The sequence below is a fragment of the Maylandia zebra genome, linkage group LG9 (assembly GCF_041146795.1).
Source record: "Maylandia zebra isolate NMK-2024a linkage group LG9, Mzebra_GT3a, whole genome shotgun sequence".
Lineage (NCBI taxonomy): Eukaryota > Metazoa > Chordata > Actinopteri > Cichliformes > Cichlidae > Maylandia > Maylandia zebra.
This window is the reverse complement of record NC_135175.1, coordinates 14,153,217-14,177,909: the sequence shown is the minus strand read 5'-3', so window position 1 is coordinate 14,177,909 and position 24,693 is coordinate 14,153,217. Positions and strand designations below refer to the sequence as shown.

At 39.4% G+C, this 24,693-nt stretch overlaps 3 protein-coding genes and 4 non-coding genes across 7 annotated transcripts; 4 read left to right on the top strand and 3 right to left on the bottom strand.

Moving 5' to 3' along the window:
• Window positions 1-1,693: 1,693 nt before the first annotated feature.
• lg9h11orf65 (linkage group 9 C11orf65 homolog) lies at window positions 1,694-4,423 on the top strand. The gene is made up of 9 exons (XM_076888759.1): window positions 1,694-1,807; window positions 2,516-2,597; window positions 2,694-2,786; window positions 2,858-2,911; window positions 3,026-3,235; window positions 3,409-3,531; window positions 3,734-3,930; window positions 4,035-4,090; window positions 4,261-4,423. Exons 1-9 carry the CDS (start codon window positions 1,764-1,766, stop codon window positions 4,341-4,343), a joined length of 942 nt encoding a protein of 313 aa, XP_076744874.1. The 5' UTR covers window positions 1,694-1,763; the 3' UTR covers window positions 4,344-4,423.
• A 613-nt stretch (window positions 4,424-5,036) lies between these two features.
• trnat-agu (transfer RNA threonine (anticodon AGU)) lies at window positions 5,037-5,125 on the bottom strand. The gene is given in 2 exon segments: window positions 5,037-5,072; window positions 5,088-5,125. It is a non-coding gene; the product is annotated as a tRNA-Thr (tRNA).
• Window positions 5,126-5,587: 462 nt separating this feature from the next.
• Window positions 5,588-5,659, bottom strand: trnac-gca (transfer RNA cysteine (anticodon GCA)). The gene has a single exon. It is a non-coding gene; the product is annotated as a tRNA-Cys (tRNA).
• Window positions 5,660-5,776: 117 nt separating this feature from the next.
• Window positions 5,777-7,398, top strand: pomp (proteasome maturation protein). The gene is made up of 6 exons (XM_004569534.2): window positions 5,777-5,934; window positions 6,254-6,351; window positions 6,484-6,544; window positions 6,736-6,837; window positions 6,925-7,018; window positions 7,114-7,398. Exons 1-6 carry the CDS (start codon window positions 5,857-5,859, stop codon window positions 7,179-7,181), a joined length of 501 nt encoding a protein of 166 aa, XP_004569591.2. The 5' UTR covers window positions 5,777-5,856; the 3' UTR covers window positions 7,182-7,398.
• Window positions 7,399-8,351: 953 nt separating this feature from the next.
• On the top strand, window positions 8,352-8,423 carry trnap-agg (transfer RNA proline (anticodon AGG)). Its single transcript has one exon. It is a non-coding gene; the product is annotated as a tRNA-Pro (tRNA).
• An 876-nt stretch (window positions 8,424-9,299) lies between these two features.
• On the bottom strand, window positions 9,300-9,386 carry trnat-agu (transfer RNA threonine (anticodon AGU)). Its single transcript is given in 2 exon segments — window positions 9,300-9,335; window positions 9,349-9,386. It is a non-coding gene; the product is annotated as a tRNA-Thr (tRNA).
• An 8,278-nt stretch (window positions 9,387-17,664) lies between these two features.
• Window positions 17,665-24,532, top strand: zgc:56231 (kinesin-like protein KIF20A). Its single transcript, XM_024799270.2, has 18 exons — window positions 17,665-17,936; window positions 18,095-18,190; window positions 18,756-18,875; window positions 18,960-19,098; window positions 19,176-19,360; window positions 19,464-19,551; window positions 19,632-19,790; window positions 19,880-19,991; window positions 20,066-20,128; window positions 21,194-21,340; window positions 21,558-21,717; window positions 21,790-21,969; window positions 22,240-22,379; window positions 22,494-22,659; window positions 22,879-23,002; window positions 23,644-23,714; window positions 23,806-23,925; window positions 24,128-24,532. Exons 1-18 carry the CDS (start codon window positions 17,835-17,837, stop codon window positions 24,341-24,343), a joined length of 2,388 nt encoding a protein of 795 aa, XP_024655038.2. The 5' UTR covers window positions 17,665-17,834; the 3' UTR covers window positions 24,344-24,532.
• Window positions 24,533-24,693: the final 161 nt, after the last annotated feature.

Genomic DNA, 24,693 nt, shown 5'->3' with positions numbered 1-24,693 from the left:
AGTCAAGTACTTTTTTTTACATGCTATTATAATGTAGTGTGACTTATGCCTTTGCAACACAAATTTCAGTCAAATCACAGGGTTAGGCCAAATATCAACAATTCCAATACATACTCAGGAATCCAAACTGTGTTGAAACTATCTCCAATTCCAATTTCCCACTCGTGGGACTAATAATAAAGGCATCTTAATATATCTTGAGTATTCACCCTAAAAACCAGCCTAGCTAATATAAAAATATCTGTCCTTGTTAGGAATCATAGTGACAGCACATCCCCCACAGAGAGAAAAGAAATAGACTCCTGCTTTGAATACATGTGAAATGAGTTTTGCTACATGCCCACAGGCTTTGGTTGGGAAATGCATTCTGTGCCTATTTGCATAAAGGACATCTGTCTAGTTAGCAATTCATATCTACAAATGTTCTCGTCCACAGCTATGCGGACAGTTTATCTGGAAAGCAAACAGGACTGGAGTCTGGGTGATATATAGACCACAAATGCATGTTTGAATATTCAGCAGCTAATAAATATAGAAAGAGTGCTGAGAAATTCTGCCCGCCTGCAGGCAATTCACTTCTTATTTAAATGTTTAGTATGAAACTGAAGGAGCAGAAAGTGAAATATAAATGTCTCATCTTTATGTGTGAATGTGATTGATTCGTTTGGGTTTGGTGGAGTTGGTTTGATAGTGTCGAGACAGTGACTCATGAAAGCACCTGTCTTTGCACCGTCAAGATAAAACAAGGCAATTCTGCAATTTTTTGGCTTTTGGGTTCCTAAATTTCTTTCAGTATGCTGTATTTGAAATAAAATCTCATGCGCAGGCTCTGGGCTCTGGTAGACTTTTAGTGCTAATGCATGAAGTCACCTCAACATTAAGAGCTCTGATTTGCTGCAGTTTCTTATTACCATGGAGAAATCCCACACAGCTGGGTGATGAATCTGTGCCTCGCTATCTGACAAACTAATTGAGTGGGTGGACTAAGAAACACAGGGTCTTGCTGCCTGGCCTGGCTGTTCAAGTCAAGAGGCTGAGAGAAAAGAACATTACTCATTAGAGATTTGAAAAGTTCCTTTCTGATTCAGTATGTGTATGTGAGTGCTGGTACTGGTATTGCTCATTTTGTGGGTACAAGTCTGTTCAAACATTCATATTTAATGGACGTGTCCACCTTTTGTGACAAAAATAAACAAATCCCAACTAATGGAAAGTTGTGAAATTGTATTAAGGATTTGGCATATAGTTAGAGTCTAAAGTTTCAGAAAATATATGCATACTAAAGATTAATGTCAACCATAAGAGTGGTGGAAAAACCAGAGAAGCCGGGGTTACTTGTAAAAGAGCTCCATCTAATGGTCAGTGATATTAAAACTACACTCATCTGCCACTATATTAGGTATGCCTGTTCAATAAGTCGTTAATGCAGATATCTAATCACCTAATCATGGCAGCAACTCAGTGCTTTAGGCTTGTAGACATGGTCTATTGAAGGTCAAACTGAGCATCTGAATGGGGAAGAAAGGTGACGTGGTTTTCAGTCTTGGTCTTGACTTATAGTGAACGTCTATGTCCAGCCGTTAAGTAATACAACTGAGCAAAAGAACATTTTATTTTGAAAGTATTTCCCGGAAGACTAATTAATGTCAGGCTACGTTGCCAAGTAACCTACTGAGATATTTTCAAAACATCTGCTGCCATCAGCTGATATGTTTAGAGAGTAATTGGCAGCAGTCATGAGGTGATGTATATTTTACATCACAATGACGTTTGCATGTGATAAGAAGTCACGTGTGTATCACACAATGTAAATACTGTATATTTTATTTCCCTGGCTTAAGTTAGCTAACGTTAGCTGTTTGATGCCTTTGTTCCCAGATAAATTGCAAACTTTAAATCAAGTTGTTTTTGTATTGTATATAATGGGACAACATTTTTTATGACTTTTCCATTATGCAGAAGTTTTTATGCCGTTTTATTGATACATACACACACACAGAAAACCTAATTTGTATTTTATCACAGTAATATGCTATGTCAGAAATTTCTTGAGTGAGTTATTATTAGACTTTATGTTGGACCTATACCACAAGCTATCTGCATAGTATTACTAAGGCTATTTAATAGGCAACAAATGTGCTGCTGTGTATGATATTTTAGAAAATGGCTGCACATTTTTATATGTAAAGTCCTAATCTATAAAATAACATTTAACCTTAACAGTTTGTTAAAAGTAATGGAAAACATACATTAAAAAAACCCAACTTAATTCCTCCTAAAGAAAAAAGTGTGGTGAATTAGCAATATGAAGTCAATTAAAATGACTATAATTTGAATGAAATAAAAGTGCATACCACCAGATTATATGAAAAATAAGTATCTAAATCAGAGTAAATATTCCCACTGTTGGTTCTCTCATCAGTAGAACTCATCATAAGACACATTATGCAATATTTTGTAATGTAAAAAGTAATCGGTCTCTTTGTCCTTCCTTCTCATGTTTCCTCTTCTGTAGCTTGCAGGAGGACGAGCCCCAACAAGGGACACTGCAGGAGGTGGCAGCCAGAATAATTCAGAAGACTTGGAGAGGATATGTGGTAGGAACATCTACTACTACTGCTATGGGAACACAGACTCACATATGTGCACAATTGTAGTAACAGCTTTTTTTTTTAAATCTACCCAAATTGCAGGCCAGTGAAGTCTTCAGGTATTTCAAAGAGTTGATTTTCTACTGCAAACAGCAGGATCCAAAGACCATCCTCAAAACTGTCAATCCTCGAGAGGTAATGGAAATTGCAACCCCTATGAAATAAAACCAAATCAAACAAAATGAAATGTGATTTTGTTGTGGCAGGCCGAACTGCTGGATGCTGCAGCTGGAGTATTTATCAGATTTCGACTTGGAGGGGTAAGAACTCAGAGAGGAAATAGTTTAGGTCAGGAATAGATCACTCAGGAGCTATATGAATATAATATTAGAGACATGCCTTCCTCTCTAAGGCTAACCTCTCTGCCATTTTAGATCAACTTTCCTCCTGATATTTATTACAAGATCTTCACCCATCGGCCAATTACAGATGTGTGTGCAGGCAGCCCAAAAGACTACACCAAGCAAAGTCGTAGGAAGCTTGTGGCCCAGAAGACCAACAAAGGCCCAGCTGTCGCAAAGGATGACCGATCAGGTTGGTACAAGCGCATGGAGAACAATAGTTGGAGGCTGTTCTGTAACAAGGTGAGGAACAAAAATGATTTTCTGTTCTGCTTTAGTCAAGTTCTGCCATTTGTTTAGAAACAGGGAGCCAAAGAGCTACAGCAAGTTTACAAATGCTGTTTAACAGGAAGCCTCTAAAAGCCGAAGTTCTGCAAGTCTGTTTTGGGGTTTTTTTGCTTCGTCTTCTCTCTTAGGTGGTTTTGGCACGTGAGCCTGCAGAGATCGGTGCTGACAAAAAAATGGACTTTCATTACTCCAAGTTGCAGCGGAAGCAAGATTTAGAGAGTTGGAGGAAAAGAAAGAAAATTGAATGGCTGAAGCAGAAGCAGTGCTTTATGTTTTTGTGAAATGAAACAGTTGGTGAGCAAACCACTGTAGCATCAGTGATCACAATAATGCACATGCAATCTAAAGTTTGTGTCTGTTACTTATTAATAGTGATAGAAACCTCCCCCTTATAGAATCACATCTTTGCTAACAAACACATAATGATGTGTTGTTTTAATTGTGTTAAATGAGCTGTCACTCCTGTTCCTTACATACAGGTATAAAGAGGGTCATCTGCAGGATCATGCAGAGCACAGACACATGGCGGCCCTGGTGGAGAGTTCCGCCCAGGAATTGATGGAGACAGTTGAAAAGAAAGGAGATGATGAAATACTGGAATGGGAGCTGGATGAGCTGCTGGCCTGGACCAACACTCTAAACTTCGAGGAGTAAGGCACTCTGATTAGAATGTTTGTGGCATTTGTAATCTTTCTCATAATTTCCTGCATCATGGGATGCCCCCCGTATGAATTTTCCTCTCTTGCCTGTGCAGGTATATGGAGGAATGGAGACATTTGGCCTGCAGTTACTCCTCTGAGCTGAGCAAAGGTAAAAATATTCCCTAAATACTGTATTCTGTGCTGCCATCTGATTTTTTTTAAATTGACAGCAAACATGGCAACATCATGTATGTTGCTTTGGAAGTCTTTGCATTATCCTGATAATCCAGTCTCATGCTATTCTGTCTTCCTTTTTTCTTCATCACCTTTTTCTCATCGTATCTCCTACAGATGGCCCTTCTCACCCACCCAGGTTAGATCCACACGAGCTCGCTGATGAAAACGCAGCAGAACAAACATGATTTGTGTTAAAACTGTGCAGTCTCGAAGTGGAGTGTGCCACACTGTTATTGTCGCAGTATTCACTTTAATAAAGTCTGAAACTTGCAGTTGTTTACAGTCTTTGTTAGTCTGTCATATAAGTAGACATCACTGTGTGACATTTTTTGTTAGTTTTAAATAGTTTTTAAAAAACTATAAACATGTGATGAGCGTCTTTTGAAGTGGATTTTAATATTACGCTGCAGCCGAGAGAGCACTCTGGTCAAACGTCAAAATGGTCTCTAAGTTTACACGTTAGTTTTGACTGCTAATGAAAATAGTTTTCTTTACAAATAACTCTCGCACTGAACTAACAGCCAATCCCTCAACAAGTTTGTGCTCTCTGCTCATATTGCCTTCATATTAAATCATTTTGTGCTTTTTAAAGAACTTATTTTAACATTGCACTCAACAACAAACAAATCCTCCCTTACAACAAAAGTAACTTCAATGGCCAAACTGCATTATATTTCTTCAGGTCAATATACGGGCCCCAAGTAGGAGGGAGGTAAGCTGTGAGTTTGAGACCCTTGCTAAAATGAAACGGTGGAGAGTCCCAGGTATTTATACACCAGTGGGATGTGTCCCTTAAAGGAATCCGGACACTCATCTTTCAAAGCTCCTTAGACTAACAGGCCCTGGATGACTGAGAACAGACAAAACTACTATCTTTTAGGCACTGCTGGGAGTTGAACCCAGGATCTCCTGTTTTCTAGTTTAATACTTACTAGACAGGCACTTTAACCAACTAAGCCACAGTGCCACATAGACACAGATGAGTGACTTGTTAGTGTGTAGACTATAGTTTGTTACAGTAACATTGTGTTAAACCACATTCCGAATTCCAGACAGTCAGACTGCCAAAAATTGCTGCTGATGATGAACATCTGCAAATCAACATACAGCTGATATCCTGTGTGTTTGTATCTTGACTGTTCAATTTCAAATATATGCTGGTGGTATATGAAGGCAAAATGACAATCCCAACTGGTCCTAACTGTATTTATGCCTTTTGTGTTTCTTAACTTGAATCTGAGGGTGTTCAGCTCATTGTGATAACACACTGTAGCACTATAGAGAGAAGTGCATTTTAAAGGTCAGCCTTACTTGTATTCTGGCTGTTATTATTATTATTATTATTATTATCATTAAATTCCAAAAGCTTTACTTGTCATTAAGGTGACAAATTAAAGTTTTGCAAATGACTAACGCAAAACTGAAAAACAGGGGGCACCCGGATTTGAACCGGGGACCTCTTGATCTGCAGTCAAATGCTCTACCACTGAGCTATACCCCCTCACATTAAGCACAGAGGACGCATACGTATTTATCATCATGATCATAATCATTCCCCCATACGAAGTTGGCATAGAGTTCATGTTTATATCTTCAATTAAGTGATAACGAATTGATTTCGTATACTTTACATATTGTACAGCACACCATTGTCTGTTTAACTGGAAAGACGTGATCCTGTACATAAGCTATCAGCGGATGTGTCGTCATCAAAACGAGACGTTACCGGATACAGCAGTGTATCGAAAGGAAAGGGGAACAAACGAAGTGACAATGGTATGATAGCGTTTTTAATCCCTATACCATATTTTTAAATATCTTAAACCTTGTTGTTGCGTACTCTCTCTGCTTTATAATCTGTGTGATCATTTGAAGTCTCGGTGGTGAAGTTGTTTGTCTTTAACCGTGCCCAAACTGAGTAGCTGTGAATTTGATTAGTCACTCGAGCTAATGCCAGCTAGCGCTTAGGTTAGCCACAAGGTCCCTTAGATAAATACAACTTCCAGTATTTGTTGCTATTAGCTACATTAGATAGCCATTAGCTAAGTGTTATCAAATGTAAATGGTTTATGTATGTCTTTGATGTGGACTACAGAATTCCAGAGGACTTCGCTCTCAGCTTAAGGACAGTGTACCTGTGGCTGGGTTCTCTCCACAGGGAGCTTACGGAGTGCAGGACTCCCTCCGTAGTGGGTGAGAAACTGTTAAAAATAAAACTCTGTTGCATGGTAATCTCCAAAAACACATTTTTGTATTAGCCCCCAAATAAAGAACAATGTGCTTTTCGTAATACTGTTTTTTTTCTCTTCTACTTTTATTAAACAGATTTACCAGTGTTAAGAATGAACTGCTTCCAAGCCACCCGCTGGAGCTGTCAGAAAAAAATGTGAGTCATTAAACCAATTAATGCGGTTTTCATGAAAGGCTTAAATGGTATTTGTGTTCTGTGCTTGGTTTTACTATAAAAATTACTGTTTTGTCAAATGCAGCTCAGTTTAATCACAATAGACACAAAGTGCAAGTAGTAAAAATAGGTTTCTGTGGGTATCTCACTGTTTTCTGTTTCTCCATGAGCAGTTCCAATTGAACCAGGATAAGATGAATTTCTCAACACTCAGAAACATCCAGGGTCTTCACGCTCCTCTAAAACTGCAAATGGAGTACAGGGCGGCCCGACAGGTAGCTGCAGTCCTTTTTCAGGTGTTCTCGTGTTTTGTTTTGTTTTTCTCCTTCTCAGTCCTGACACCAACTGTTTCTTCCCTCCAGATCCAGCGTCTCCCATTCCTACAGAGCTCAAATTTGGCTCTCGATACGCTGCGAAACAGCGATGAGTCCATTGGATTTGAAGACGTCCTCAACGGTGGGAACCTTGTCCTTCCCTTTTACACCTTCAGTGATATGTGTGACGACGTGAAACCATGGCTTATACTGTGCTTTTGTCTTTTTCCTTTGTAGATCCAGCCCACAGTGAAGTGATGGGTGAGCCACACATGATGGTGGAGTACAAATTGGGATTGTTGTGAACAGAGTTGTGCACACAGATCCATATTATTATTATGTATGAATACATTTGTTTATCAACTCCATAACCAAAGTTAGTAGTTGGTGGAGAGTTTTAGTTGTGGAGTACTTTTGAGCAGGAAATGGGTGTGCGTGTGTAGTGATCTTGAAAAAAGTCACTCACACAGGCTGCTTTTGTATGATTTCATTTGGTTATTTCTAATAAACTTCATGACTCTCCTCATTGTCCTGGTTCATTTGATCAGTTATTGACATTTTTAGATGAGCTTGCGCTGATAAAATTACCTGGTGATGTGTTCAGAGAGAAGGTGTAACAAAGCCTCACTCTACCCACTCTGAGTTTGTTCACCTGTATAGCTAACATTGATTCGCCAATGCAACAGGTTAATAAAGAGCAACACTTGTATTTTAATCCATGTTATTCTTCACTTCACTCATTTTTCATTTGCCTAACTTGAAGTATCCTTAAAAACTCATTGATATCTAAATCGGGTTTTTTTCATCCCACAATTAAATTCTTCAGATATGTTATTTAAGTCTAATTGCATGTTTATACAACTGTACTCTCCAATTAGAGCTTAAGGAGCTGTTGGCAAGGCTCTCCGCTCTCTTTTAAAATTTGCACTGTGAAGCCCGAGCTTGTTAACATTAATAGCAGGGTGGAAATCACTGAGGTTGAATTTATAATGGCTGATGCTTGGTGGCATGGGCCGGTCAAACATCTGCAGCGAGCTGAAAAAACGCAGAGTATAGGTTTGTGATTGCTGCTTTTCTGGGTGATGTATGACGTTCATGTGAAAATGTGCTAAAGAGAAATCCTACAAATGAACCCTAAAAAGGCACATCTGTGAAGTGAAAACCATTTCATATATCATGATGCTCATTGAGAGAAGGCTGAGGGTTTGTGGCACTGTGAAATAAGCAAAGCGTGGCTACTTCCAGGAATCTAAAATTTAAAACATATTTAGTTATTTATCATTCTTTTTGATGGTACATGATTCCATATTTCTTGCTTCATTTATTTGACGTCTTCAGTTTTGGACACACATTGTCAGGGTTTTTCTATATTGTAGATAAAACTTTTGACTGGTAGCTTTCAAGACAATCTTTCATACATGCCGCTTTATTTGCTCTGATATGTGACTTTTGGAAAAGACTGCATATTTTCATGTGGCTCGTTGGTCTAGGGGTATGATTCTCGCTTAGGGTGCGAGAGGTCCCGGGTTCAAATCCCGGACGAGCCCATATGTTGTCTACATGACCAAAATGTTGTTTAGCCTCTATTTAATCCAGCAATCAGTGAGATGTTCTCTACAGCTGCAAATCACACATGTTCCCATAGTAACTGATTTAGAGGCCGCTAAGAGATCTGATATGAATGACCTCATTGTCCTTGGCCAAGTAGAAAACATCCACAAATATTTCCAAAAATCTAGTGTTGTGTTGGTTTTTTATTTTCAAATATTGAATAACAAGACAAAACTGCAAAGCTGAATTAATTATTTTCACACTCTTAATTAACTGAAGCCTTTCACTGAACTACCAAACAAACAACTTGGTACTCTCTTTCTGGCCAGTGTCATTGAAGTTTTTAAAAAACTATAAACATGTGATGAGCGTCTTTTGAAGTGGATTTTAATATTACGCTGCAGCCGAGAGAGCACTCTGGTCAAACGTCAAAATGGTCTCTAAGTTTACACGTTAGTTTTGACTGCTAATGAAAATAGTTTTCTTTACAAATAACTCTCACACTGAACTAACAGCCAATCCCTCAACAAGTTTGTGCTCTCTGCTCATATTGCCTTCATATTAAATCATTTTGTGCTTTTTAAAGAACTTATTTTAACATTGCACTCAACAACAAACAAACCCTCCATAACAACAAAAGTAACTTCAATGGCCAAACTGCATTATATTTCTTCAGGTCAATATACGGGCCCCAAGTAGGAGGGAGGTAAGCCGTGAGTTTGAGACCCTTGCTAAAATGAAACGGTGGAGAGTCCCAGGTATTTATACACCAGTGGGATGTGTCCCTTAAAGGAATCCGGACACTCATCTTTCAAAGCTCCTTAGACTAACAGGCCCTGGATGACTGAGAACAGACAAAACTACTATGTTTTAGGCACTGCTGGGAGTTGAACCCAGGATCTCCTGTTTTCTATTAATACTTACTAGACAGGCACTTTAACCAACTAAGCCACAGTGCCACATACACACAGATGAGTGACTGATGAACACCGAGAAAACCTCCAACCGTTAAATAGATTTGAGCCTAAACAGAAACACATGAAAGGCAGTCTTGTTTCTTATATTACTCACCAGAGGTTGTCGCATAAAAAGAGACGACGTGTTTAAAACTCAGGGGTTAAAAGTGGGACGGTGTTTTCGTTTTTGCTAGCTAAAGGTTCAGCTGCTGTTTTTCACAGGGAGAGAGAAGAAAGGGAGCTAACATCACATGGAAATGGAGAAAGATAAGAAAGACAGGACAGGAGAGGTGAAAGTGGTTCACAATAGTATCACACAGATGTACATAAAACATACATCATCATCATACAGCACAAATCCATTTAGAAGCTAGTCTAAATAAATGAGTCTTTAGCTGCTTTTTAAAAAACCTAAAGGTGGAGTCAAAGCATTCCACAACCTGGGGGCCACCGCTCTAAAAGATATGACTCCTTTGATCCTAAAACGTGCTTGTGGGACCACCAACAGCCTTTGATTAGATGATCCCAGGCTGTGAGAGGGAGGGTGGGGTTCTAACAGATCAGAGATGTAGGCAGGAGCGTCACGACTCAGAGCTTTAATAGTCAGCAGTAAAAGTGAATTCTATAATGTACTGGAAGCCAGTGTAATGAGAAGAAAACCTATGTAATGTGCTCTCTTTTTCATGCCTTTGTTAAGAGCCTTGCAGCAGGACTGACTGGAGATAGTTACGATTCTTTTGGCTCAAACAAAGAAAACAGCTGTTACAATAATCTAAGCAAGCCGAAATAAAAGCTTGAATAATTATTTCCAATTCAGATTTAGACAACAACAGTCTGGTGAGGGGTAGTTTGGGAGACTGTGGGTGTTCATAAAGTACCTCCTATTCCTAGACTTTTTCTTTGATGTTGATGAGAAAAGGTCATTGATAAATCGATAAACGCCTGTGAAAAATATCATTACAAAGGTTGGCATATGAAAGAAAGAACCTCTAGGGTCAGATTTACTCGTGTCTGCAGCAGCTAAAAGCCTTCTCTTGACATTAAAAAGCTGTTGGGTTTACTAAAGAGGCTCAGTGTCAGCTTGTGACTGAAAGTTGTGAACAGGAGTATTTTTGCAGCTGGCCTTTGATTCAAAATCTTAAACACTAAATGGGATTTGAGGCTAAGAAACTCAAACTGAGGATCATCCACAAAGACCAACAAGTCAAAGAAAACAGGCACGTTCTCATTTTTACAATCTCACATGTCAGTGCAACAGGGACTAATATCAGGTTTAAATGTCAACATAGTATACTCAGCTTAATCTGTCTCTCAGCCCAGGAAGTCTGAACAGCCCCTGCTATGTAGTTACCAGCACAACAACCTGGATGTGATCCTGATCCCAAAGCTCTACTAAGGGAATAGTTTAAGCTTTTAGCCAATTCATTTCTGTGTTCGGGATTCCCAAAGTAATTCAGAGGGATCAAGGCTCTAATTTTACTTCTAGATTATTTGCACAGGCTCTCCAACAACTTCATTTTAAACATAAATCATTGGTGTGTCATCGTCAAAGTAAGGATTCATTAGAACGCTGCCATCAGCATTTAAATCATTGCTACATGCTTGTTGCACCAAACTGAAGGCTGATTGGGATGAAAGTTTACCTTGGTGCTTACTGGCAGCCAGAGTAAGTAAGTTAATCCATTTTTTTATATAGCGCTTTTTAAGACATGAAGCTATTAAAAAGTGCTTCTCAAGGGAATATAAAAGCGTATCAAACAAAACAACATATTACACACGAACGTTACCCAAATGTCTGTCTAAACAGATGTGCTTCAAGCTGTTTTTTAAATGAAGCCACAGAGTCGATGGTGTGTAGTGGGGGAGGTAAACTGTTCCACAGTGTTGGAGCTAGGGTTTGAAAAGCGAGATCCCCCTTCGTTTTCAAACGGGTCCGTGGAATAGTCAGAAGACCACTATCACTGGCTCTGAGGATCCTGTTTAGAGTTTGAAGGTTGAAAAAGCTCCGCGATATAGGTGGTGGCCTCACCTTGTAAAAATATGAACTTAAAAGTGAGGATTTTAAACTGATATCTGTACACAACCAGACGCCAGTGTAAGGATTTTAACATGGGAGTGATATGGGACCTAATTGCAAGCGACAACGTAATTCAAACAGAATTCAAACAGTTTAACAGAAACACATGAAAGGTAATCTTGGTTTTTATATTAATCACCAGAGGTTGTCGCATAAAAAGAGACGACGTGTGTCAAAGTCAGGGGTTAAAAGTGGGACAGTGTTTTTGTTTTGCTAACTCTCCACGACACTAAACTTCAGGCTGCTCACCTACAGTCAGCCTCCTCCATTGCCTCTTGATGCCCACTCACACTAGTCAGCTTCTACGACAGTGGGTGGGGTAACTGCAGAGTTACTGTAGTTTTGCTTTTTCATTTTTTCATTTGTTTTTAATTTTGTCTAGTTTCACTTACTTTCTGTTGTCAGTTTATGTATTTTAGTTTAGTTTTTATTGTTTGAAATTGTTTTGCTTTTCATTACAATTTTCAGTTCAATTCTATTTTATTTACATAAATAAAATTACAAATCACAGCAACAGTTGCCTAGGGGTGCTTTAGACTGTAAGATCAGACCCTACAATAACACATACCCCACAGCGGCCATGAAGAACTCCCTTTTAAAAAGAAGAAACCTCCAGCAGAACCAGGCTCAGGTAAGGGGCTGCTGTGCCAGAGAGCAAGAGAATAATAATAACTAATAATAAGATGCAGAGTGGCGTATAAACACATAGTCAGAAAAGTGACATGAGAAGAATCTTATTGCAGCATAACTAAGGGAGGATTCAGGGTCCCCTGGTCCAGTTCTAACTTTATGCCTTATTCAAAATGAAAGTGTATGTTAAAGGAATTCCCTGACTTGCACGGTCTTTGTGTCTTTGTTTAGAAGCAGAACGACATAGATGGATCCACTTCTCAACCCTGTCATCGCTGTGGTGGTGGGAAAGATATTTCTGTTCTAAAACCTTTGTGCATACAAAATAATACGACAGGACTTGAAGGAAAGTAACACATTTACTCTCATTTGGGGCGACTGAGGATGGATCAGATGAGTTTCACACCTACCTTGTGTCCTCATACCTGGTGGTAATGGACAGCATGTTGCCTTATCAGCACTGGGGTCTTTTGTTTGATGGTTCCACAGTGCCTCCTTCTGGCCGTGAAGAAGCACCACACCTCTCTGCTCTTTCCATTACAGGGAATGTGTAGAAAGCACAAACCTTTAATAATCACAGCTGAGATCATAAAGTGTAGTTATCCTTCCTTCCTTTCCTTCTTCCTTCCTCTTAAGCACTTAAGGGTTGCTGGAGAGGGGGTTGAAGAGTATCCCAGCTGTCACGAGGTAAAACTCAGGGTACACGCTTGACAGTTCACCACTCATGATCACATTCCCAATAGATTATTGTAGTTCCCAAGAGAATCAACAATTAACCTAAAAAAGCAAGTTGTTGGACAGTGAGAGGGAGCCGGAGCATCCTCAGAGAACCCAACATGCAAACAGCAGATTCACATGCACGACCTTCTTGCTGTGAGGCAACAGAACTAACCACTGCATCGCCATGCTGACCTTAGAGTGCAGTCCTGTGGTGGAAAATGTTACTGTGGGTGCTTTAGATTAAATTACATACAAAAAAAGTACTGGTTTATTATATCAGTGGGTAAAAGAGTCAAGATTGGATCTAAAGGATGTAAATGGACACGCACAGTGCATTTCTGCTCAGTCTGAACACTCAACGCAGCCTCATTCGCCCAACTGAAACTCAGCGTTCAGTATCTCCTTTTTTTCACCAAAAGACCTTCTCTGTATCTCTGCTGTTTGTTTTTGACTTGAAACACTAAATAAATGTTTTACTACACATCTGTCTCGATTGTTTAATCAGCTGCTGTAAACTGTCCAAATTTAAAATGCTACATTTAGTAGATTTAGAGATATTAATTTCACTATTTTTAGGTAATGATACTTTATAAACCTATTCTGCTGTTTAACAAAGACAGTATCATCATGTTTAAAGCACTTTTAAATCTGACAGCAGCACTCAGTTCTCCTGCACATGTGTGATCTTGGAGTGAACTGAAGGTTCAGATGCATCTCTCAGGACCTGTGTGGGGACTTTGCTGGACTTTTGTCTGTTTCTTAAAGATGTGACTTTCAGATGCTATTCAGCTGGTGTGGATGGTGTGGATGGTGTGTGTGTGTGTGTGTGTGTGTGTGTGTGTGTGTGTGTGTGTGTGTGTGTGTGTGTGTGTGTGTGTGTGTGTGGGTGTGGAGGGGGGGGGGGGGTAGGTCTGAAACATCTTCCAGTTTCATGCTTGTTTAATCAAGTGTAATAATACTCATCGATTAAATGTCCCAAAGTTAAGAAATCTCTCTGTGAACCTTTAGTTTGCTGCCATCTTGTGGCATGTGGAATGCTCCAGACAAGCAAACTTGCTCACGGTCAGTTAATCAAGTGCATAGAGCCCTGTGATGAATTTTCACATTTACTCCGTGAATCTTCATTCTTCTAGCTAGTCTTTACTCTTCTAGAAGCTTTCTTTGCTCGGATTTCTGCAGCATTGAATCTATGTCTTCTCCACTGCTATTCCAAACATGGTGCTGATGCAGGGGTCATTAGCACAGTAAGATTTAAGTGCACAAAATGTTCACATCATAACTGCATCCATTTTGACAACATTTCTAACACCACTGGCTGAAAGGCAGCCCCAAACCATGACGGAGCATCCACCGTGTTTTAAAGATGGCTGAAGACATTCACTGCTGTAGCGCTCTCCTGACCTCCTCCGTATATGATGATGATTTAGACTAAATTTGGAGTCATCACTCCATCAAACCTTTTGCCCCTGATTTTCACTTGGTGTTCAGGAGCCAGACTGCTTTGGGGGAAAATGCTATTGCACAATCTTTCCGACCTGTTCCTGATGACGCAGAGTCGTCTTTTGGATGGAACGGTGGTAAACAGTTGGTGGGAAGGGTGATGCGGGTCAGCCATGATGTTAGTGGCTTTCCCAGTGAGGTGTAAATAACCTGTAGACTGGGTAGAGAGCTGCCAATAACACGCTCAGCGGTCCACACTATCCTCTGGAGGGCTCTGCGGTTGGATGCGTGGCAGTTTTCATACCAGACTGTGATGCAGCGGGTTAGGATGCTCTGCATGGTACCTCTGTAGAAAGTATTAAAGATGGGTTTGGGGATGTGCACCTTCTTCAGTCGTCTCTTGAAATGCAGTCGCTGCTGAGCTCTTTTTGTCACTGATTTGGTGTTGCTGGTCCAGGACAGGTCCAGGGGTGGATCTAGAGAAATGTTCCTAGGGTGGCATGGAAATCAAATGGGGTGGCAAAATCAAAGCCTTGTTTTAAACATATATGCAGGTGTTACATATGGTTAATGCATAAGTATATGTTTCATATAAATATGGTCTATAACGTAATTATTTTCTATAGCCCACATAATTAAACATTTCTGTTACATAAAATGTGTGAATTTGTATTTTATGTGCTATATAGCCTTTATAAGAAATAAATATGTAACCAATGAGTATAAAATCCAGAAAGCTACACAAGTCTAACTTAAGCTTCACACTGTTTTTTGTTAGAAAAACAATCAAATTGTTACTGACTACTACTACTGTCAGAAATATGTACTGTCACAAACAATAATTTAAACCTAATTTTTCATGATTTGTTGGGTTAATATTTTGAGGTCAAAAATATAATTGGCCATTTTTGTCACGGTTCTGGGTCAGTTTCAACCCAGTATTTTGAGTTTTGATTGTTAGTTTATTTTTGAATGACTGTTGTGGTTTTGGGTGCTATGAGTATTATTATTATTATTATTATTATTAGAGTTCCATGTTTCTGTTTATTTGTGTTTAAGATTTGTGTTCTCATGTTTTGTGTGGGTTTTAGTTCCATGTGTCATTTTCTGTCTGTCTCTCAGTGTCGAGTCTGCGTCTTTGTGTAGTGTTCTTGTTTCCTGTTTAATTGTGAAGGTCTGCGTCTCATGTGAGTGTGTTCAGTTTTACCTCTGTCTCCTCGTGTTGATTACTCCCAGCTGTGTTCCCCACCTGTGTTTCTCTGTGGCTGGCTGTGTCCCAATTCAGAGTCTGCAGGCTTGACGTAGGCATTTTAAGTGCGGTTACGTCACCGCCACGCGTAGACGGCTGTCCCAATTTGAAGTGTACTTCAAATGCATACTCCTATAACAAAGTATTACATACATAAATGCCGATATGCTAAATCCCCCCCTTCATGGCCTGCTCTTAAAAACGAACTCTCCCTGTTCCGTAAATCTCTTAAGCTAATAAATAAGCCCCAAGCAATCAAATTGCATAGATTTTTAGAAGAGTTTGATTTTTCTTAGCCCCTTATTTAAGTTATGTGTCTTGTTTATGGAACCTCACTTTCAGAGATTTTATGATCCCCCTTGTCTCGTTTATTTCTGTTCCTTGTTTTTCTTTTTTTTCTCATTCTTTTTTTATTGTTATTTATTTTTGTATTGGTTATTCATCTTTTATATTATTATTATGTAGATGTGTGTATATAGATGTGTACGTATGCATGTGTATATGCATATATATATATATATATACATATATATATATATATATGTGTGTGTATGTATGTATGTTTACTTTCAGTTATTGTCGATTTCATTGTGGTGTACAGGAGGTGTGATTCTGTTCTGATTGATTCAATATGTGGCTTGTCTCTTTGAGATTGTCATTATTATTGTTCTAAATAAAGTTCATTTAAAAAAAAATGCATACTCCAAATGCGCCATCGATTTCCCCAAATATCAAGCGTGGTCCGGTGCACGCTTCGTGGTCCCATATATTCCACAATTCATAGCGCCTCAGATACTCAACTAATCAAAGTGATGTCATGACAAAAATGAATTTTTCTCCTTCATTTCTGTCAAACAAAGCTGTATGTAACGTGTCTCGCGTTAGTATCATGGTTGCTAGGCAACCTGAACAGCGCGACAAAGCGTATACCGTCCCATTTCACAAGCCTCTCACTTCCGCACTTCTCGTACTTATAGTACGCATCGTACGTAGTGCGCGTAGTGCGCGTAGTGCGCGTACTTCAAGCATGCGGTCTCTTAATTGGGACACAGCCCTTGAAGTTCTCCAGAGACCTGGTAATGAACTAATCATTTGATTCAGGTGTGTTGACCCAGGGTGAGGTCTAAAACCTCCAGGACACCGGCTCTCAAGGCCTGGAGTTCCCTACCTCTGCATTAGGGCCTATATATAGGCAGTGCAAAATTTTGTACTGGGTTTCTCCCTGGCGGTTGCAAGTGAAAGTAAACCTAACTATGCTAATAGTTCCTTTCGATTCCTCCTCAGTATATTGATTATTAAGATCTGCCTCCCATTTTTCAATAGCACTCAATGTACTGCTACTGTGAGCATAGAGTGATGAATAAAAAGCAGAAGTAAAATGAGTTCTGTATGTTTCCTTCATAAGAAATGTCTCCAGGTCATCATATATAGCTGTTTCTAAAAATTGTGACAACACAGTTATGAACCTGGAGAAAGCTAAAAAAAAAAATGTTCGGAAGAAAAATTTAAATGTGACTTCAATTGTTGAAAGTTCACCAATGTGATGTTTTGATCAAGGTCGCTGATCATTTGTAACCTGTTGTTACGCCACATATCAAACAGACTGCAGTTTCTCAATAAAGGGGTTAAAAATAATGTGCTGTCTTCTCTATCCAACCTCTTACGTATCTCCCACCAAACCCTAATTATGTTACAGTATTTGGGTTATTCTTAATCTCTGTTTGTAATTTCGTTTTGTCCCAGACAACTAAACTCCAAAGTGAAGGTGGCTTAATTTTTAAGTTTATTTTGCGTAAACCTGAGCAAAAATAAGATTGGTTTAATCCTACAGACTGCGCTTGTGAAACCGGCTGCAGATCTAAACCACAGTGAACACTGGTGGGTTAGACTGCGCTCTCCAACATCATAATCAAATCAAACCAATAAGGAAATCTATGTTTGGAAGAATCCTCAAAGACTAAAATGGTTCTATTTTGTCTTACTTGCTTGTTTGCTTGCTTGTTAACTTTTTCAATATGTCACCTTTTTGTACAGTGACACATTCATCAAATGAGAATCTGACACACAGGGCACTCCAAGCTGGTTGGACATATTGATGACTTGCTTGAACTCACATCTGCTTCCAATTAGCAGTGATTAGAAGCTTTCCCTTGATTCTCAGTGGAGGGAAAACCAGCAGGTCTACTGGCTCTTGTTAAGTTATTTCAAACCTACAGTAGTCAGTGACTGTTAAATCAGCTTTAGTGCTGATATCTTACACTCAATCTCATGTATGAATTTAACAAATAACTATTACTTCTTTTTGTAGTTGTTGTTTGAGCTAATTTACTTGAAGATGAGTAAAGTTAGTGAAATGATTCAGGAAAACAGTGTTTGTATGCAGTCTGTTGACATGGACTTGACTTGTCTTCCTCCCGGCAACACGTCCCTGCAACAGGTAATGTTTATTTGTGTTTGTTTGTGTTTTTAATGCATAACCATTACTGCCAATTCTTCGCTTATTTGGGGTGTCTGTCCCAGTAACTGAATGGAGGGACTGGAAGAAACGGTTTAAACTCAGCTCCTCTGCTTTGATTTGTCTTTTTCTGTTGTTAGACTGATGCACCCAGTGCAGCTGAACAGCAGACAATGAGCGTTTATCTCAGAGTGAGGCCTTTCTCTAAAGAGGAGCTCTCTAACAATGAGGATCAGGTACACTCGAACATACTGGGATGACCAATAAGGAAAAAACAGTGTGTATCGTCTCTGCTTTCTTCTGCAAGTGTTGTAGTTCATCTGCACATTTCCATGAATATAAGGGACTGGAACATTTTGTATTAAAACACAAGAGGTCCCCCCCCCCCCCCCCCGTAAATGTAAATGGCCTGTATTTATATAGCGCTTTACTAGTCCCTAAGGACCCCAAAGCGCTTTACATATCCAGTCATCCACCCATTCACACACACATTCACACACTGGTGATGGCAAGCTACATTGTAGCCACAGCCACCCTGGGGCGCACTGACAGAGGCGAGGCTGCCGGACACTGGCGCCACCGGGCCCTCTGACCACCACCACTCCCCTTGGATTAGATGATCTTGTAGCCTAATACTATTTAAGAGCAGTTGTCTTGCATTCAAAATAAAACTAATGGAAAGAGCACCTGATTTAAGACACAGTTGCCACTTTTGCGCCAACATACTGCCCATGCCAGTTCTGACTCTGAGATAGTTGGATTTACAAAGACTGTTAAACACTTTGTTTTCCCATCTCTCAGGCTTGTGTTGTGATTGAAAACAGCCAGACGGTGACACTGAATGCACCAAAAGGTTCTGCCACCATCAAGAGCCGTGAGAAAGGAATTGGCATGTCACTCCACAAATTTTATTTTTCACAGGTCAGTAACATTTGAAATGACCCATTTTCTCCCCCCCTTTCTATGTCAGTAATTGTCGACTTTTTATCTTCTGTTGCCTTTTAGATTTTTGGGCCTGACACAACACAGGCTGAGCTGTTTGAGAACACAGTCAAAAGCCAAATGAGTGATTTCTTGGATGGGAAGAACGCACTGATATTCAGCTATGGTGTAACCAATGCTGGGAAAACCTTCACAATCCAAGGTACGTACAGAAGCACAATATCCTTGTGAAGTTCAAGTCCTGCAAAGTTCTTCTGGTAATGTTTTGAAGTCCTACAGGATCTCCAAAAGAGCCAGGGATACTGCCTCGAGTGCTGGAAAGCACTTTTCAGTACATTGGAGAACATCAGTATCCGGGAATGGACCTGAAGCCCTACCTCAGGAATGGTGTGCAGTCTCTGGATTTTCACCAAGTAAAGCAGGAAAGAATCACTAAAGCTGCCATTTTTGCTTCATTTAAAGAAGTAAGGACTCAGTTCTGTCAAATGTATTCCAGAAAAGAGAAGATGGTAATAAAGCACTTGAGTGTAGTGCTGTTTACATTCGTACGTCTCTCCTCTGGTCTAGGAGTGTGATTCTCTCAGAGGCAGTGGTTGTCTAGAGTCTTGTTTGCGCAGCCGTCTTTCATCCTCTTCTGCATTTTCAACTCAAACGGGTACTACTCATTAGAATAGTGATTATTGTTGTGGATTCTTATTATTTCTATATTTACGGTCTTCTGTGCTCCTACTTTAGTGCTGACCAGCAACAGCCAGTTTGCCTTATGGGTGGCTTTCTTTGAAATCTACAATGAGTATGTGTACGATCTTCTCCAGCCATCTTTGTGCTCCAAATCCAAGAAACGTGCCTGTCTCCGTGTATGCGATGATGGTGCTGGAAATGCTTATGTTAAAGGTGTGGAAATGACCTTGGCTTATGTTCTTAAATTATCAGGTGAATGTTAGCATTAATGATTAAAGGAAAAGCATTTGTTTTGATTTCAGACCTCATTTGGATCAACATTCATAACCTGGGTGAAGCCTCCAAGCTGCTACACTTTGGGAATAAAAACAGAAGTGCTGCAGCCACAAAGATGAACCACTCATCTAGCCGAAGGTAAAACCAGTTAAGTTTATCATGGATGTGGTGTTAAACAACCTGTTCAAAACTCACACAGGCTTTCCTTACAGCCACAGCATATTTACAATGAAGTTACTGAGGATCAATGGAGGGACAGCTGAAAGGGTCTCTGAGTAAGTATATGAAAGTAGAAGTTAACTTTAACCTGCTCAGAAAACTTGTGTATTGTAAAAGGATTTTGTAACATTGCAAAAGTCCATCCGTCCGTGACTGAGATAAAAGATGGGGGGATTAAAAAGACAATAAGCAATTTAATATAAAGATGAAAAATAATTGACTCAAAATTAAACAAATGTGTAATGCTAAATAAGAATGTGATTTTTTGCAAATGCAAATAAAGCATACTAACAATCTAAAATGGCAATCAATAAATGTAAAGTGTACTTAATAATATTTTTTGCAACTAATTTCTCAAGTTGAAAATCATGCTAAAAATCCCTACTAACAATCATGGTTCCATCTCAGTTCATCAATATTTAAAACGGTGGTTGTCCTCCTAAAAGTACTAAAATGCATTATTGCTGCAGTAAAGCTAATGAAGATCATATTTAAATCAAAAATGTAATCTAGTACAGTGAAAAACAAAAGTTTTGCACTTGGACAGAGTGTCTGATATCTTGATACTTGCTCAATCATCCAGGTAAGTAAATCCCAAAGAGTTGACTTTAAACAATAACTGAACCTAGCCAAATTAGTGGGCTAGGCCGCTTCAGCTATTGTGCAAATGTATTGTTTATAAGATTGCAGTCAGCTGAGACTGAAGAAGTCACTTGGATCAGTGACTCCCACTGAAAACGCTACGTCCAGATGAACAGAATGAACTCTTTGGGAATGGTATCCAATACTTATAGTATCGAAAATAATAGTGCAGTAAAAAATGGAATATTGTGTCAACATGATATTTATCTTGCATCTTTGCTATAGAAGTGCTTCTCATAGTGGTTTTTGGGATCATGTTTTAAATGTTAAAATAAACTAAAATGGTTCTTCAAGTACAGGAAAATAAAATGGATCACATGAAATGAGTTTCCCTAAGGGAATGTTTTGGGGCCTTCAGCGGGAGTTATTAGGTGAGAACTCTGATTCATTGCTGGGACTGAGGCACTAACATGTCCACCTTTTTTGTAAACATAAATTGTGAAACTATGATTCTTCTGTTTGTGTTTTTTCTCTCGCAGGTTCTCTCTCTGTGATCTGGCCGGCTCAGAAAGATGCAACAAAACAAAGACTTTTGGAGAGAGGCTTAAGGAGGCGGGTAACATTAATAATTCCCTGCTTATTTTGGGGAAGTGTATCACTGCGCTCCGCAACAGTGGGCCTGACAGGTACAGTGAGACTATCACCACCAGAGCAAACATGAGTGTTGACACAAAATGCTAAAGCTTTTGTTTGTTTTTAAGTAATGTAACTTTTGTCACATCTTGTCCTCGTTAGCGTTATTGTATGTTGGTTATGGTGTTGGCGAAGGAATAAATGAACCTTCATGTCGGATGGTTATGTGTTTTTAAACCTTTTGCATGCTTTTATGTTGTCATCCATCAGAACGAGGAGCATCCCCTTCCGAGAAAGCAAGCTCACCAAGCTGTTCCAGGCTTTCTTCTGCGGGAAGGGAAGACCCTCCATGATTGTCAACATTAACCAGTGTGCTTCCACCTATGACGAGACTCTCCATGTCATGAAGTTCTCAGCTGTTGCCAAACAGGTTAGCCCGAGTTCAAAATGCAGAAAAGGCCTTGGTGACGTGAAGCACTGATCTCAGCTCTGATTTGTGTAGGTGGTGCAGGTGATCCCAGATAAGGCTCTAGAATCTCTGGCTCCTCGTCTCGTAGGTCATGATGGCAAGCCCCTGCTGAGCAACGGGGTGTTTGACAGCAACGTCCTGGAGAGTTGCCTGTCTGAAGATGAGCTGCTTGATGAAGAAGAGGAGGCTGACATGTCTTTGTTGCCACAGAGTGTAAAAAAAAAAAAAAAAAAAAGTCTTCCATTAAACACTGATTTAGCTGAAAGCATGCCCTATGCCCAACTGTAGCTTGAAAGTAGCAGCAGCATGCCTGTACTCACGTTCTTGAAAGATAATGGCTAAGATAATAGAAATTGTTTCGGGGGGTTTTTTTTGTTTTTGTTTTTTTGTCTCATTTCTAATATTAACGTTCATTTGTTTCAACTTATTATTATTATTATTATTATTATTATTATTATTATTATTATTATTATTATTTTATAGGAACTTTTGAATGTGGTTGAGAACTTAAGAACAAAGCTACTGGCTGAGCGAAGAAAAAACCTGCTGCAAGAAATCGAAATTCGCAAAGAAATGGGAGACGCCATGTTGCAGCAGCTGATGGAAAGTGAAGAACTCCGCAAGTATGTGCAGTTTTGCAAAAGCGGGCCAGCGATCTTCCATAAATGTGTATGCTGTTGGTAGTGATTTCAGGTGAAGTTGATTATTTTCCAATATTATCTTCTGCAACTGTGAAGTCGTCAGATCGAAGAGCTGAAGGAGAGCTACCGGGATAAACTGGAAAACACATTTGAGATGTACAAGGATGCTATTAAAGAACATGCTTATCACAGCGCTATGACCAATCTGGAGGATAACTATGTACCGCTCGATGAGTTCACTGCAGAACAGGAGAAAGTGGAAGTATGTTTCAGTTGGCTGTTGAAATATCCCGTCTAAACTTTTTCCCAGGGTCTTGCTAAATTCACTTGTGTACTGATGTAAGGGAATCTTGAATAAAAGATTTGTCAAACAATGGATCAATCGGTAAACTGCACATTAGCTATGCTGACAATTTAAGTAGCCAACACCCTGAGATACTGATGATGAACACAACAGCTTTGACTCTTCTTGACTGTGTAGGCCCTCAGGCGTAAAGTGTCAGAGTTGGAGGCCTTGACTTCGAGGACCGGTGTAGTTCCTGCTGCTCCAACCGTGGATCAATCGAGCCAGACTGAACCACTGAGTATATGGGCAGGAGAAGCAGGTTGGTCCAGTTAATGGGTTTTTTGTCTTGTTTCATAGATGTGAATTTTCCTTTGGATGGTGGCACACATTTCTCAGCGTTGCTCTACTTTGTACACCATCACAGGACATGTAAAACAATCAAGACTTGAGTAGAGTTTTACTTTTAGACTTTTTACTTTTTTTAAACTTCCTTGAAATAACAATAGGAACTTAGAAAGTTGACAAATGCAATGATTTTTGAGAAATGTAGTGCCTCAAGGTTTTAGAGACTGATAAAATTATTTAGTAGTTTTAAGTGTATTTATGAATAAGGACTATTTTTAAATTTTCGAAAGGATTAAAAAAAGAACCCCTTCCAAAATACAAAAAACTTGAATCCGTTCAGTTTTCTTTTTATAGCGCAAAATCTCAACAGTTGCGGTTTATATTGAAAGGTTGAGACCCCACAAGAATGCAGAGAAAACTTAGATGACCCTCTGAGCAAGCACTTGGGAACAGTGGGAAGAAAAACTTCCGTTTAATGGGAAAGTGGTTTCCTTGATTTTAAATTTTAAGTTTCCTGCTCTTCATTTGTTGTAATTTTCATTTGCAATTAAGTTTTAGCTTTTTTATCATGAGGCCAGCATTTATTAAAACAGCAGCAAATTCAACCCTACACAGGAGATGATCGATACAGGTGCCTACACAGAGAGAAATGTGCCATAGAGCGGATGTGTGAGGATAAACAACAGGTAACAAGGACACAACTTTCCAGTTAAACACTGGCTCTGATTGGCTATGTAATTATGTGTGTGTGTGTGTGTGTTGATGTTTGCTCGTCAGCTAATTTTGTCGCTGGAGAAAAGGCTGATGGAGCTTAATGAAACGCTACAGAAGGTCAGAGATGGTTTTATGGAGAAATCAGCTGATCTTGAGGCTCTGCAGAGGACTGCTGATGATCAGGTGAGATGATGCACAGCAGGAGTACACAACATGTTCTTGCTACCAAGGGTGGCACAACCAGATATTAGATTGATGGAGCAATTACTTTCTTACACATGACCAGAAAAATTAAAAAAGGAGAAATCAAGAAGCAGCAAATACTTTTCTCACAGCACAAATAATGCCTGTCTATATCATATGAAATTATTATTTATTTTTAAAGAAAAAATCCATGGAAGAGATCCTACAGCAAAATGTGGAAAAAGACAAGGAGATTGTCTCGCTGAAGGCAGAAGTTGCCAAGCTCTCCCAGAAGTCCCCTGTGCAAGCAAAGACTAAGCGAGGCCTTCTCGCCAACATCAGGGAGGCTGTCACATCACCACGGAAGGGAACGTCTGCCCGAACACTGAGGAAAACGGGCAAGACTGTACACCATTGAAAGCCCAGTTGTTGTACAACAACTGCACTCACCCGGTTAGTGCATGAAAATGTCCTCCTTTCAACTGAGGAAAATTGCATTTTGTTTTTAAGAACTTCCTTCGGATTTGAAGAAAATCCCCTTTAACTGAGAATGAAATGTGTATTTTTGTGTGCGTGTCTTGTGCTATAGTTTTTGTTTTGTTTTTTAAATAAAATAAAATTGTACACTTAATGCTTTACATATGAAGATGCACAGAAAATCTAAGCAATCTCCTTCTGTTTTTAGAAGGCTTCGTTTCAAAGCTCCATTGGTGTAATGTGAGTTCATGCTCACCGTATATGTGCTGTCTTTTTATTTGGTCTATACAC